The sequence below is a fragment of the Opisthorchis viverrini genome, assembly GCF_000715545.1.
Source record: "Opisthorchis viverrini unplaced genomic scaffold opera_v5_406, whole genome shotgun sequence".
Classification (NCBI taxonomy): Eukaryota; Metazoa; Platyhelminthes; class Trematoda; order Opisthorchiida; family Opisthorchiidae; genus Opisthorchis; species Opisthorchis viverrini.
In genome coordinates, this window is record NW_008752062.1 from 3,918 (window position 1) to 20,651 (window position 16,734).

Sequence of the window (16,734 nt, forward strand, 5' to 3'; positions counted from 1 at the left end):
TGATGATGATGATGATGATGATGATGATGATGCTGATGATGATGATGATGATGATGATGATGGTCAGTATCTCGGTTGGTCTCGTCTAGAACAACATGACAGTTTCCCAGCCACCGTGCTTCCTTCAGGTGGCATGGTAGCTCAGTGCTGAAAGGCTCTTATAGACCAACGGTTTTGCTCAACTGAATGTCCTACGTACAGATCTTCATTAAAACAAAATCAGCTTGCAAACGAGTGCAGTTCACAAACTGATGTCCTCTACTTCCTTTTTCCAATCACAGAATTCCCAGAAACGCCACAGTCCGATACTTCAGTGTTGAACAATTATTTGGTGGAGATACTCGGTAGTTGACTCTGTCGCTAAAAATGTCGATAACGTTCCAACTGATCTACATGGGCAGCAGGGACGAGTAGGTGGAACTGTCTGGGATCGGTTACGTTGTATCAACCTTGCGTGGGCCTCCAGCAACGTAATCTTTGTTGGTTGACAAATCCATCATGAATGCTATTCATTTGATAATATACATTCACTCACAGACTGTCTTTGTTATCCTCAGAAAAGACCTCGTACACCGAAATAGAAGTCATCTATCGTTTCAGAAGAGCTTGGTAAACAATCGGTAGTTTTTTTTGTTTGGACAACGTTTCGCTTTTGACACAGAATCTTTGTCAGGCCAAGTGAACAGGTCACTAAGTTGGACAGGTTTTAAGGCACCAATCAGAACCAATCAGAAAGTCCTCTTCACACTAGATCAGTGTTAAGTGTCAATTAACGGCTCTTGTCGACTAGCGTGGTTGCCGAAATCTCTAATTGATGGGTTGGAGGAGTTTCAAATTAGTTCCAATCGGTTCTTCTTCCTTAATCTTACTTCAGGGTGCTTATCAATGGATGATTAACCGCGGTTGCCACTGGTAGATTTCGATGGTCTTTGTGGGGCTGAGTGCTGCGACGATTTGTTCACCAAGCTAGCCAGATTCTAAGGTAGACTGGGAACCAATCAGCAAGTTCTCTTCAAATTATCACACTGGATCATCGTTGAGTGTCAATTAACGGCTCTTGACGGCTAGTGTGGTTGCCAAAATCTTGAATTGATGGGTCGGAGGAGTTTCTACAACCGCCCCTCACCCACGCTTGTCAGTTACATCCTCCCTATTCCATATGTACCGGAAAGCTTTGCGATTTCCACCGCCTCGGTCACCAGTCGCTGTGTTGTGAATCGCAATCCTGGTCTGAAAACATCCACGCCTTACATGCCTTGCCGTTACAGAGTCTTTAACTGTCGCCTCATATTCATATACCTGTCTGGGTGATCTGTTTATGCACCGTTTATGCTCACCGATTGTGGTGTGCAACTCCCCGGCTGTTTGACCACTATTTGACCTTGGTGCACTCGTTCCTTTTTTACTTTGTACACATAGTCTTCAGTCGTACCAGGTGGGCAGCGATCCTTCAACGGCGCCAACAATGTGCATACAGTGTTGCTCTTCTGGAATGCCACAGTGTCGTCGTCAACTTTTGTAAGGCACGACTGCTGTTCCGCCTTACTCCTTGTTGGATCTTGATGTCATAACCAATACCGGTTCTAGTTACAGCTTTAAAATACCAACATTTCTTTTCACCTAAAACCGGTCCTGGTGAAAATCCAACACAGGGTGGAGTGAGAACCGACGGTCTCTATAGGACCAGAAATCCTATTACCAGAGTTATTTTATATACCTGCGTTAGTTGCCTTCCAAACGATTATTGGCGGGTTCAGAAATGTGAAAACCTATTCTAACGCACTGTCACATCAATCAGCCGACGGTCTGTCAACTCCGGTAGCGGGAATGTCCACACATACATGTCAGAACTGTCACGGTTCTCGACTGGCTTCCAAGCTGTCTGTTGCTGAAGTTCGGATTCCCGAGACATGCTTTAAAAAATTCTTTCAAAAAGACAGTGTTCATAATTCTAACAGCTTATGGGGACGGTTTCTATAAATGGTAGGGAAAGCTTAGTGTGGACTACTTATATGGTTGCTGAAAACACATCGACAACCCACGACCGGTTTCGCCCTTCTTGGGGCTTACCAGGTAAGCGCAGTCCCCGAGTTTCCGTCAAACTTATGTTCTACTTGAACCTAAATTGCACGAAATTAGTGAAGTTCACTCATTTGCAGACAAATTTGTTTTTGAGGGACGCTCACCTGGAACCCAACTTAATCTCTCGTTCATTATGATGTTTTGAAGCACCAGGCAGCCTCGTGTTTTTGTTGACAGGGTATTATCGATTTATCGCGATGCATGTATGGAAGTATAGACATAAGCGAGGCATTCAGCTGGGTTCCAGGTGAGCAAGCATCCATCCAGCGACCGCATCTGACATTGCGTTCAACACAGTAAACCCTACGGTCGATAATTTTGCCGAGCCTTGTGCTATCCGCGAATGCAAGGTGAATCAGCAAAAAACAGATGTGCATTTTGTTGACACTACCCCCGGGTGAACTGCAGAACAGGCACTTGATGTGATAACTTCCCATTTTTATAATTTATTTATTGTCGTAATCTATAGTGCATGTCCAATCACATGCAGCGAGGTTAAACCTTCAATTTACCTAGGAATAACGACAAATGAGGGAGTGTGTCGAACGCTAACAAAAGTCATTCCACAAAGAGAGAGAAAACTCCTCTAGAGATTTTAGGATAACGTCAACCGCCAAGCATATCATCTCTGCAAAAGGTAATGCAGAACTACTAAACAGCTGAACTATTCAGTTCAGAAAAAGAGGCGAGAAGATCCGGCCCCTAAAACGTTCGAAACACCCAGATTCATTCACTGTTTCATTATTCCAACTCAGACAGTTGCTAACTAGCCATACTTAATCAAATTAGCTCTGAGGATTATTCACCTCTAGCATGTATTTCGCTCCCCTTTTGGGAACGTTTCATCAGTGGAGTAGAACGAGAAACTCATAAATCAAAGTGTTCAGGACGAATTCGAATAGGAATGTATCAACGCAATTGTTAGACGGTTAGTCCTTGTTCACCCTCAAAATTGTAGCAAAGACATGCACAACGTTACTTTTGCAATGGGGCGGCAATGTCGGCGCGTTTCCTTCTGAATCATTAATAATAAACAAGTTTGTCTGCGGAGACCTGAGCAGGTGCTTGAGAGACACAGAGTAGCACGTACCAGATTACCTGAGCAAACACAAAGCAACTGATGGCAATCTAGCTTCATCGATCACTCTAGACAGTTATTCTACAGACAAGTTGATTAGAGAGTAGCTAGGTTAGGCAATTTATCGAGAACCGCAATAACTGAAGGAAACGGTCCCTTGTATATGCTTGAAATGACGAGTAGCCATATCGGACATATGCTTACCCCATATTCTCAGTGACCATTCTCAAGCCAAGTCGACTGCGTGGAAGCAACGCTCAGATTGTACTCAATAAAAGGTGAGTGGCTGGAAGTTCTCTGAGTGCAGCTACAACCATCGGTGACATAAAGCTATGCGTGCATCTCGTTCGGAAGGGTGAACCTGGCGCGCTTCATTCAAAAAAATCATAAACGTTCGTCATGAATCAATGCCCACAAGCATGTGATGCAGCTCGTGTTTTTGCTATTGTTTATACGCCTGGGACTAAAGTTAGTAGTTCCTCAGGCGGGCTTCTAAACATTTGCGTCACTCCTCGTCTCTCTCTCTCTCTCTGTATGTGTGTGTGTCCTTCCTAGCAAACGGTACTAAAACAAAATCTATCGGACTAAAGTAAGAAAGAACGAGGGTCTCAGGAAGTGAGGACAACTACTCACTCGTTTGAGAACTTCCGCTGTTCCACTTTCGTAGCGGATTTCGGTCGTTTTGCGTGGAAGCCACGTTGGAAAAAGTTCTGTTGAAAAATGGAGACAACGGAACAGTATGAAACAGTGACTGGTAAATTGCATTTGGAAAGAGTTGCTTTCCTGGGATGTGACCTTCAGCGGCCAGCCCATTAGGGCGAATTTCAATTGTATTGTCTCTCAAAATGGGCGAACTCTTTGGGTCGGGGCTCGAAGTTTATAGTGGATAGTCGCACAAAACATTTTATCACGACGTCACATTATTTGCTTTGGTTTACTTCGGCACACGCATAAAAAACTGCGAGAGCCTTACCCCTAGAAGGATTACGAACAAGGCTTAACCGTTTTATCCGTTGTTTGGAAGTAAGACGACCAGTCCTGAGGAGAGTGAACAGTGCAACCAGTGTCTGTGAAGCTAGACGGTCACTTATAAGTAGTGAGTAAGTAGATGATGAGTAATGTTGTTAACCTACCTCCCAACAGGGAATAGCCCCTTTGCTTGGGAGAAAATTCACTGTTTCGGAGAAAAAAAACAAAAATGACAGTTACTTTAAAGTCGCACAATGCCCTCTTTGAAAATCAAGTTGATGAGCAGTGTGTTTCTTCAAAAAGCTCCTAAAATTTTAATGTTTTATTAGCAGTAAGTTTACGGATTGATTCATCGATGATTGGACTTTGCAGATCAATACTGATAACTGATTAGATGACTTCTTCCTAAATCAAGCTACTTTTGAAGTTGCTGAGAACTCTTCGACAGAAAAAAATCGTCCAGCTTTAGCATCCTTTTGGTGCTTAGCTGCCATGCCACACGAATGAGGCACGAGGGCTGGGATACTGTCAGGTCGCCCAAGCCTAGACAGAGGAAGTAGAGTGGCAGAGGTCGGGTTCGAACCACGGACCTTACGATCAGTAAATTCGCGCTGTAACCACTTGGTCCATCTCACCCCCTTCGACAACAAACTTGTGAGTAGTGCCTTTCAGGAAATTATGTCGTAATATCATAAAGTGCGAGGTGGCGTTTGTACAACACATTCTGTTGAAAATTACCGTAAACGAGAGATTCAGATGGAATTCACTTGAGTTTCTTTTTAAAATCAAACTGGTGTGCAAATGATGGCTTTTTAGTTTGACCAAGGAGACAGTTGCGACCTTCACCCATAAACTTTTTATGCTCACCCAGTTGTTGTTGCTCACCCAGCAACAACATCAAGTGCTACCGTACGCCTGTTTTTTCCTGAACTAGGAGGCTAGCAGTCCACTCAAAAAGCGCACTAAAACTCACCTCAATACGTTGAGGTGAAGTCGCTGCAGACGGTTTCCAGTAGCTTACCTCTTTCAGTTGTCCGAATGACCTTGAGATTAAGTCAACCAGATGGACATGAACTTCTGATGTAAATGTATCTTTCTGAGGCAACTGCACAGATTAGACCAGACCCTAGGGGAGAGCGACTTTGTCTGCCTACAAACGTTTGTTCACTAATCTGGGTGCGTTCAAGCGTGTCCTCCCGCTTTCCTTGCACGCGATCACGTTTTATTGAAAGGATGTGATTTCTCTAAGAGTGAGGTTTTCTCGTAGCTGATTGGGGCGCTTGCTGTGTGGTCTTATTTCGTTATACCTGATCGATCCAGACCACAAGGTAACACAAATCACTAAAGGACCAATCAGAGGAGACGGTCAACACCTGCGACCACGTGATGTGGATTGAAGCATGAGCGGCAGTATACTCTGTCTAAGTGCGAGTTACTCACATTGCTGATCAACCGATCGTGGCAAACTGCCAGTCGGGAAGTCGTCGGTTGGAGACCCCTACTGGACCTTCGTGGGATCCGCTAATAGCTCCAAGTAAGAACAAGACAGTTGTACAATGCTTCTGAGCTATTCGGCTTACAAGGTGAAATCTCTTCACACTACAAACAACCAATCAGATTGCAGACAGACCACTATGGACTGTTGAAGAGTTTCCAACTTTCTTAAAAGTAGTGTCCACTAACAAGAGGACACGATGTGATTCTAATTGAGGATAGAACAAGACATCCTCGGAAAGGTGCATACAGGTGGCTAGAGCATATACGGAAACTGGGCAACGGAGACCTGTTTATCACTTCTGTGTGCCAATGTCAGAAGCACTATTCTTTTGGGTAGATGTGAGAGGGCTGGAGGTAGAGTTTAGAATTTAAATAAGATGAATGCACTCCATGAACATCAATCACAAGCTCGTACAATTGACATCTCGTCACATCACCTGTTAGCTTGTCATGAGCATACTGAATATGTGAACCTAAAATCACACAACCTCCAAACAGGAGCATTCGGGTTCCTTTTAGCTGACCCCTCTAATTCAAGCTTTTTATTGTTCATTATGTACACTGTATTAGACCGAGAAGTTAGTAGCATCAAACTGAGAAATATCCCAAGAGATACTACTGTGGATGAAAGCGAAAGTGGCTTCTTCTGAAACAAGATGCACCAGGTGGTGTCTGATAGTGGAGCTCTCCAGGTGAATTTCCTTTTTTAGAAGTAAGAAAAATGAGTGCATGTCTATTTGTCTATAGGCTCAGCCAGGAAGCGCACGCACACTCCATAGTATTGGGACCATATGCGAGAATTCACCGTCGAGTTTCTCCAGCCTTGTTAAGAGAAAATTGATCGCATCTGTCGTAATGCACGACAGACGTACAAACCTGGTGGCTGAGACCTACCACAGGCGTCACTCTCTTGTGTTACGGTAATCGTCAACTGTTCTAAGCAATTGCTGTTGGTTGTACCGGGTGAGTTTTGGAGAGGGGTAAAGAAGCGTATTGTGAGTTAACCGTTTGCAAGCATTAACAGATTGCAACTTTATTCTGGCTAGCCATACAATAATGAGTCCGGGCTGACTCTCTCATCGACCTCCGCTGTCAACAGAACAACCGGTTAACCTGCGCAGACAATCCCACGTGAGATTTTGGCGCGTTACAAATAAAGGGCAGGAATAGACCGGGTGGCAGAACTCATGTGCTCTCATTCCCAGGTTGAGAAAGTGGACATATGCTATTGATTGCTCAATGAGTTCATCTTGGACGTTGCTAGGAAATGGATTGCGTAGGCTGACAGCTTTACATGAGATAATCCGGACGAAGTTGCTGCGTGACGAAGCCTGTCGTCAAACAGCTGTTGAGTTCCAATCAAAGTATATGCGTACTACAGGTTGTCTCATAATAGATGCAAAACTTGATTGGGTAAGCAAACGTGGCCAATTAAAGAAAAGGTAACAAAATATTTCATTATTAGTAGTCACATAGAGGAGATTTTGTTTGCAAGTATAAGCATTTTTTTCTGTTTACGATGGATGTCAGTACGTGCACCGAGATTGTGAAACTCTATTATTCCCTTGATGAAAGCGCCACCACTGCACTTCGTGGTTACAAAACTAAACATGGTCTCATCAAAGATCCTTTCACGGTGTCGACTATTACACGCTTGATTGCGAAATTTGAGTCCACTGGATCTGTATTAGATTTTGCTGGCAAAGGGAGAAAGTCTCTGAGTGATGAAACAGCACCTATCATACCAAATGCCGTTGATCAACTTCAGTCCCGGAGGACCATGGCATCTTCGTCAATAACTCAGGTGTCTCAGTTGACCGGCATTCCCCGCGCCAGCGTGCACCGTATTATGAGACGCCACCTTAATGGAGTTAAAAGCAAGAATTGAAGAGGAATGTGCAGAAGTGACGCTTGAAGAAGTAAAACATGCTGTGTCTCAAATCTCATACCGCCTCCAACTTGTTATAGAAGAAAGGGGTGGCTTTTTTCAACAACTTTTGTAATATTAGTTTATTCACAGTAAACCTCCATAATGGAGATATGTTTATATAAAAAATTATAAATGTTTAAATTAATGTTAAAGTTTTAACATGGGTATTATTTTTTGTGCCTATTATGAGACACCCTGTAGAGATCCAGCTTTATCCATTTTAACCATAGTTATAGGAGATACAATAATATATGGGGCCATTGTACCGGATTTTTCGCTTTACATGCCTCATACCTAAAAAGGGAGTGGGCTTTCTGTGAACTGGGCCCATTGCGTCTAAAATACCGCTCCCTCTTGTTAGGAACCATCAGTTGGTGCATCTTACGGATTCCAGAAGAGGTTCCATTCTAACACGGATGAAAAGTCTGCAAGGTACTCTTAGGCCATTCAACTAATTCCACATGTGAGCTGCTCCTCTGGAGACCCAGCAACTAAGAGCCCTGGATTTCACCTCGTCTACCAAGATTTGAGGTCGTCTTCGTATCATCTTGATTAGCTTGCATCACACGTATGAACACTTCAAGCTGTTTGAAACTCAAACGCACTCAATCTGCTCACTGGTGGTCACCCATGACAAAGTCCGAGAGAGAGAGAGATCACTGAGAGGTAAAGTACCAATAAGAAAGATGGTAGGGGGAGGGTTTTCAGTAGTAGGCATAAGTAGTATATCTTTGTGTGAAAGTGAAGAAAACAAGCACACAGTTTCCAGAAGGCCAAAGTCTTATTGTTCACGTTTTGGGTTGCAGACCGATCCACCTCATGATACTGTCATCGTTGCCAAATGGACCATTCAGGGTTATCTCCCTGATGGGTATTCAGACAGCCTCCCAAGACTTTTCCAACAGGCTTTCGAAAACGATAACTTTTTCACATAATAACGTCAAAAGGGATGAAATTCAGCATATGAACTGCATCACTGACTCCAGAGGTTCAGCAAGCCTGGATATGTAGAACAGAATACCTCAGTGGTCTAGGTGTCTTCTTGTCGACTGTTATCGATTATTTTGAGTGTGTTTATACGAGGATGTAGCGATTTTGACGAATGATCTGAGAAGCAACATTTTATGTGAATTTGGTGGGGATGCGACTACCACAAAAATCAGCGTCTGTCAGACAGTAGACATCTTCATGCAGGACACATACATCAAAACACGTGTCACAGAGCAACCCAAGTTAAATCTGTGGTAAAATGTTAAACGATCGCACGGAATTCCGCGTGTTCCTTTATCACCCACATACCTTTTGCTGATGGTTGTTGAATGCCTCACTGCACAGTACTTTTCTACAATCTTCTCACGCTTTTGAGATAACTCGATTGACGGAAGTTTCTCGAAACGTCTCGGAAAGCAACAGTTTCATGATAGTTGAATCTCTGGAATTTCCGCTCCCGATCCAGGACGCTCCGCACAACCAGGGGACCCGATTCAGCTTGAAACCCCTTCGAACTTGCCAACTTCGCAGAATGATAGAGACGTTTTGGATTGTATCGCTCAGTACCATGAAAAGGGACTGGGAAAAATTGGCGCGTCTACGCAGGCTGGAGTGTGGATGTAAGTCCTTCAGCTGTAGCACCCTCTCGGTGCCTAGCTACCATGCCGCACGAAGGAAGTACGACGGTTGGGATACTGTCAGGTTGCCCAAGCCTAGACCCGGAGAAGTGGAGGGGCAGAGGTCGGGTTCGAACCACGGACCTTCCGGTCAGTAACTTCGCGCTCTGACCACTTGAGACATCTCTGGATGTTGTTGGTCACGACAGAATGATGTGGTGGATTTTATTTCGAAAGTTCTGGCTATCAGACATTGAAAATTAGTTGTGAGGTCAATGTTCAGTAAGGTGTTGTGGGATGACGAGGGGATCCCAATTTGCGATGCATTTTTAGTAACCCAAACAAGATTCGCTTCGTTGAACAGTTTTATCTTCGTATGGCCAAATTGGTTGGATAGATTAGTCGAAAAATCGGTGCAGGTATTTGTGTACAATAGGCGCTGCACTGACGTCATGGTAAGTCCGGGAATTTAACGTACGTACATGCTGACACTGCGCTGGGAACAGGGCGAATACCTCTGAGTTTCTAAGTGACTAAGCCGAGGGTGTAAAGCTTTGAACCCGGATGTCTCTTGAGCGTTCCGTTTGTATGATTCACCATGATGCTCAGCTGCACCCGTAGTGTGGTTGCATTCCCGATTGTCCGAACGAAACGATGGGTATGCGTTAGCTTCGAGCTACATCCTTGTTGGAGCTGGTCGTATCATTGAGTGATCTCCACCCGTAACACTCAAGAGGATGCAGGCACTACAACGCAGTAGGCATCCATGTTGTGGAAGAGACGAGAGGTTGGATGTTTCGTGCAGATGGTGAGAGGGATTAAACCAGGCTCTACCTCGGTCCCTTCTTCGCTAATGCGCGCAAGGTCAAGTTCAGCCATTGGCACTCATTTTTTCTCATTTTCCTTACGTGTAACTAAACTCCTACCTGAAATTTATGGATATCCAAAGTGTACCGTAGTTCTATTTCCTAAGTTTTCCAGTCTCCACACACTCGAATGATCATTCTTCAATGTAGATCTGCGATACAAGCTCAGTGAGGCCGTAAATATTTTTAAACAGCCAACATCTGCATTCCACCTTGCCACTTCGTAACGTTGGACACTACTGATGGAACACGCGAGTAGTATGTGGTTTTCCCGCAAACCCGCTTCGGGTCCATTGAAAAGTGAGATTTATTACGGAATTTGTGGAAGTGTTTTGTGGCATTCGTTTACACCTGAGTGATAGTCAAGTTCAGGAATACGCGGTCGAGAAGAAGGCGGATATTCAGTCTTTGTAAACAAGATGCATATGGGAGTTCTGCTTCCTGTCCGCTAAATAACTTCGCAGCGAAGACCTTCTTCGTTCCACCCCCACTCAGTCTACTCTCTCTCTCTTCGATACTTGTGACCTTTACGTGTTTAACACGTGATACCAGAACCTCCGGAAAGGCAAAGCAAAGTCAGACCTGGATTTCCATATGGCACCATTAACGCAAGACATTAATTCACAAAATATACAATTCTCGACAACAGACAAATCGTCCATAACAAACGGTCCGAACGAAATGAGCAAAAAGGCAGTCACACCTGGATAGGATCGGCCACAAGATGGCTGGATGACCTCAAGGTCAAGTGAGTCAAGTTGTAGAGACAAACAAACGTCAGTTCATACACACGCACCAAACACAAAAGTGGAGCAGGGATTACCAGTAGGGACAGATAAAACGTGAGGAATTCCAGACGTCAAAGTGATGGATGATTAAACATGTGCTTTTTTTCAGCAACCTTATGAGTAGTACATTACAAAGATATGTGCTTTTTTCTTCAGTAGTTCAGTGGTTCACAAAACATAACTTGGCTGAAGATACTATGGTCCGTAGGAACGACCTTGCTACTTTGTTTTCCCGGCAACCTTGTACAACCGGTAAAATGACAAACACGTGCTGTTTTGTAGATCACCTTGGCGGGAGACAAAACACATATATACACAACAATAATTATTTAGTGCTGCATGTGATGGGTTTTGCGGGAGGTGTATTGTTCAGTTTCACATCACTCTCGTTTTGAACAGTCGTCCTCCTGTCCTGGCGCTATTATTTATGTGAACCCACACCAAAGGTGGGGAAGCACTGGACTCGAGTTTCGCTCTTGTTAGAGCTCATCAGCAGTGCATATCCAATGGCCGTGCCGGAGTTTGAACTCCGGACACCTGACACCTGACACATCGCTCAAGTGAGAACACGTTCACCGGTTCAGACATGAGAATTCAGATGCGTCCAACGTGCGCTGGTGGAATAGTGGTAACACGTTCGCCTCGCATGTCAGGTGTCCGGAGTTCAAATCCCGGCACGGCCATTGCGTATGCATTGCTGATGAGCTCTAACAAGAGCGAAACTCGAGTCCAGTGCTTCCCTTTGGTGTGGATTCACATGAATAATTGCGCCAGGACAGGAGGACGACTGTTCAAAACGAGAGTGATAAGAAACTGAAAAATTACTTAGTGGCCTTGGGAGTTTTCAGGCTCGTCACCCTCACCGTCCAGCCAGGTAAACAAGGAGGAATGAAGTGTCTCAGTTTAATGATCTCGCAATGTCACGAAAAGTCGTTTCAACAAGACACGACTAAACGGGAAGTCAAGCCGAGTCAAACGAGCGGGAGAGCATTTGATGTCACCGAAAAGCAGATGACTCACTCAGCCAGAATCGCTCGCTTTCCAGCCCAGGTGAGTCAACACAAACAAACGGCGGTTTACTGTGCGTGTTCGCACGTAGGAAAGTGTGTCCGCGACAGTCAAGTGAGTGCGGTTGCTGTGGCAAAATGATAGATAGATGTGTCTGTACGGGTGGGAGGTGAGGAGGGGGGTCTAATGCACCTAGGTGACCGTGCTGTTTCTACATGCCCCACCTAATCGAATATGATCAAGCAAACACATCAATCATTGCTTTTCCAAAGCTTTGGTGCTGTTGATTTGTCGCAGTCTACCGTTCGGTTCGCATTTGGGCTCTGTACATCTCCAATGGGGTGGAAAATTCTGGTAAAAATCTGTTCGTTCGTTACATTGCAGAAAGTTAAGTGGAGCATGTTGTCATCTTTAAGTAAACACCGCCTTTTCTGTATCCTGACAGTTCTGGGCTGAATTTGTACAGGAACAAATAATCCGAGAGACACTGGAAATCAACGCGCCCGCCTAAACCAGCCGATTCAGTTCATGATGTCCAAGACTAATCTTCATACAATCTGCGACCAACTCCTGAGCAAGCACCAAGATTGATGGGGACTTTCGACAGCCCACCATCGGTTTCAGCTAGATGTAACCTCCAAGTTTCCGTCAACGTCATGTTCTACTTGAACACCGAATTGCACGCATACGGCAAAACACTCATTTGCAAGTTTTCCAGTTGTTAAGCCCAAAGAAGGGCAAAACCGAATGGGGACTGTCAAAAGGGTCTCAGCAACCATATGACCAGACAGTGTACTGGGATATCTCGAATATCGTACTGTACAGTCTTTATGCATGGCATTCAGTTGAAGAATATCGTAGACGAGAGATTCAGCTGGAATTTGCATAAGTCTCTTGTTGGAACCAGACCGGTGCGCAAGTGAATGTACTTCACGAATTGCTTCCAATTCGGGTCCAGCTAGAACATAACGTTGAGGGAAACTCGGCAACTTCACCTACTTGATGAGCCCCAAGAAGGACGAAGATGGTGGTGAGCTGTCGAGAAGTTTGCAGTGACGTTGTGAGTAGTGTCCCTTCGGGGAAATGTACAGTGATATATGGAATAGCATACCAACTGAAATACTTTATGCAGCGCATTTTTAGTTGAGGAATACGATAAACGAAAGTTTCACTTGGAATTCGATTGAATTTCTCGTTCACACTAAATTACTGATTTACGAATCTCAGTTTGTTTACAGTTTATTCGGAGATCTTCAGAGCTTGTCAGTAGCGTGATATTAGTGGAGTCGGTATTTTTGTTCACATGGGTCAACCATAATATGGTAAACAGGTAGAAACAAAAAAGAGAGCAGCTTTCGTGATGTAGTTACATCACTTATGAAAGCGGGGTCTCTCAAAGACAGACTGCTTTGAAGAGAGGCCCAAACAGATCTTCTTGCCAATCAAGATTTAGTCAAACGCCCCTCTTGAAGAGTCCTTCCTTGGGAAAGTCCCAAATTCGATTATTGATAGGTTTGTCTTTGTGATCTCGTCAGCAAGTGACTTACGCTCAGCTAGCTGCCAGTCATCGATTGGTTTGTGAACAGATGTCATCAAAATGTATGTTTATGCTTCGACCGCAAATCAAAGTCCCCAGTGTGTGTGATAAGAAGGCCGAATCTTTCAGAGATGACTTAAACAGCACTGAGGTTAAAAGCAAAGCGAACGCGCTGAGATTTTCTTGGCGGCAAGTCAGATCAACTTTGGATCTCTTTCCTGAATCACTATCCTGTCCACATCTCGGGCCATCCAAGGACTCAGAAATGTTCATCCTCATATGCTTGGCACAAGTCTCTGTGATTCAGGGCCTAGCTACTCGGAGGGTAAGATTCTCCCTACAGGCTCTTAGTCCACCCGTGCTTTGCTCTGTAACGGGGCATCCTTTGAGCCAGTGTGGATGAATTCTTTGGTCTAGTTCTACCATATTACCAACTCTCGACGCAATCGTCTCATGATTATCCGCTTACTGGTTACCAGGATTCTGCTTTCTGCAAGTGGCCTCACGTTTCCCGCTAAAACAACTTGAGTAAAACGGTACTGAGTTGCATAAACTGACTTTACTTGCAAGCTATAATCCATATCGCAGAAGGCCCCGAATATTGCTCAGTTGCTGGAACTCAAATAGATACATGAGACACATGGAATAACCGTTTTCTTTGAGACAGATTTGATTGGTTGTTCTTTACTTGCCCTTGACAGATGAGTTCTATTTTAGTACCATTTTTGGCCCGCCTAGAACTGTCCACTTGAACATCATAAACAGCCCGTTTTCAGTTGCACATGACAAGGTCGTACGCGTCAGTGTTCAATAGATCAGCTGATTCGCACGTTCATTGGCTGTCTGATTGGGTGAAACGCATCAGGCTATCGAGCGGCTATCCAGACTGGGGTTCACGGTATTAAGAAGGCATTAGGAAAACCATGGTCCACAACAGTTGTCATATCACTCGTTTTGGAAATAACTCAGCGATTGGAAAGGTGCAGAGGACCAGGAAGAAATGCATACGTAAATATGACAGTGGTTGGTACCCACTTTGAAAAATATCGGATCGTTTTCTTCCCATGCCAGGGTGCTCCGGTTTAGTGTGGAAAACCATTCGGTGCGGAACTCAAAGTATCCTGGGATGAACCTTACAATGCCTTGGTAGAAGTTGAAATATCTGCCACTGAGAAGGATGTTGGTCTTTGGTTTGTTCGCTGAGCCGGGCAATTTGGCTACCATTATTTCATCACCAATCAAAATGACATCATCAGTGCGCTCTTTTAGAACGGATTGGGGGTAGTGGCGGGTAATTCGTTAGCACATCCAGCTCGACTAACAAACAAAATCTAAAGTTGTCCTGATGCAAGGTTCTGATTTGAAGAGAAATTCCAGATGTGTTCACGCGGACGTTGATTGGATAACTGATTTTAAAACGGATACACGAGTTTTCTCCACCTGGAAGCCTGTACAGTTCACGAAAAACTCCGAAACAGCGGAACATCAAAAAGCGTCTAGATGAACAAATATGACCTCACTGACAAGAAAAACATTCATTTTGGGTTGACGATTGGTCACCTTGTCAGGGTAGACACCCAGACGCGCACTGACGATGTATTCTTGCATGGTTATGAAACGCTTAGAAGCCAGTTGCCAAGCTAGGCGAAGAGATCGACTGCTATCTGATTAACAGCCAACGTATTTAATCACTTTCCGACTTTCTCCTGGTTTTTCTCTCACTCTGACATTGGAGAATATGCTCAATTGCCTGTGAAATCACGAAAGTTGTGTTTGAAAAATATTACTGATAAAGAAGTGTGTCACAGACTTAATGTGTGTGTGTGTGTGCTAATGGCAGAGGGCGAATCCCATGAACTTACCAAAAACTTCCTACCACCGCTTGATTTCATAGACATGCCCTTTTCTCTGTAGACTGTCTGTGTTAATGGGCTGAAATCGGGCTTCGCCTCTGGTCCAGTCAATGGAATTGAACCTGTTACAAAGTGAGATCGACGCTGGCCTCTCGAGCCCTCCTCTCGAGTGTCGGTTGATTTGATCTCGGGCCCAAATCGCTGCCGTGCCAGAGAAGCGGAACGTTGGACGAACGTAGTCTTGTTATCACTTGGATCAGTCCGCATCATATACGGAGAGGTGGCTGAGTGAGGTACGGCCGCGCGACCTGACAGATCACCACATTTGGATAGGATGGAATCTATCGAGCTGTTGTTATCCGATCGACAATCGACGACCCCTGTTGATCAAACAAATGAACAATAAATAGAACATGATAAATTTCCTTTGACCCAGTCGCAAAAGGGACAGGATACTCACTGTGCTTGGTCATCAGTCTGTTTGCTTGTAGTTCGAAACCACTGGCAATAACTTGCGTCTGACCAGTTTCCGTCTTCCCTTGGACACACAAGATGCGAATGTAGGGGGCAGACTGAATACTTGGGGCGCCGAACCAATGTCCCAAATCGTTAATTAATGCATTCATACACACTTATTTCTCAAACAAATGAACGCACACGTACGACTTATTTTATGCTGGCGCCAGTTAAGCGAAAGTCAGTCCAAAAGATTCCAGCATCAGCCAGGGTTTTTGAGTTGTGAGGTCCAGCAGACCGTGATTCATGGGTGGTATGGGTTCGGTCGTTACGCAAAACTTAGAATCAATATGTACGACCATGCATTTGTCGAAAAGCACAGTCTGATACAACGTTTGGCACTGCTTGACCTAATGCCCACAGTTCGGACCTCAAGATGACCGCGTGAGATTTTTATTCAAGACGAGACTATTTCAACAAAAAGACGGAGACTTTAATCAACGGGAAAACGATCGGATCCAATCAAAAACCTATTTTTCAGAGAAGTTTGAAAAACAGTCGGTAGATTTACTGTCAGGTAGTGTTTCTTCAGATCAAATGACAAGGTTACAAAAGGGGGGTTGAATTTTAGCGCAGACACAGAACCAATAAAAACAACAGTTTATTGACAGCATGCTCAATCATTGTTTTTTCCTCAGTTTCCATAGGTGAATACGCTGAGGAACTGGGAGAGATAGATCCAAATACTTTGGCTTGGGTTTTAGGGTCTGGCTCTTCATGGTTCACACCATTTGAGTTGAGCATTCCTCTTGAGTACAGCTCACCGATTTTGATAGTCTGTACCAGCGAGTAAGCGTTAATCAGTTGCCCGTCTGGCTTGAAGTCTAAACTTGTATCAGTTGACCTGGCGAAGCTTTTGTGTCACAGGCGGAAGGTTGCCCAGAAACTAATCTACCGATTTTCAATTTACCTGTACAGCAATTTGGTTTTCACGAGAGACCCAACTGAATCTCTCGTTTATGATGTTCTACAACTGAATGTGCTGCGATTCCTCCAATATTGT

At 44.4% G+C, this 16,734-nt stretch overlaps 1 protein-coding gene across 1 annotated transcript in view; it reads right to left on the bottom strand.

Moving 5' to 3' along the window:
- Positions 1 to 3,789: 3,789 nt before the first annotated feature.
- T265_10758 (hypothetical protein) overlaps positions 3,790 to 16,734 on the bottom strand; it is a gene marked incomplete at both ends in the record, with an annotated part of 37,414 nt that continues 24,469 nt past the window's right edge. The window contains 2 exons of the mRNA XM_009177224.1: positions 3,790 to 3,870; positions 15,225 to 15,595. Coding sequence (XP_009175488.1) covers positions 3,790 to 3,870; positions 15,225 to 15,595 — 452 coding nt within the window. The remainder of the gene's footprint in view (positions 3,871 to 15,224; positions 15,596 to 16,734) is intronic.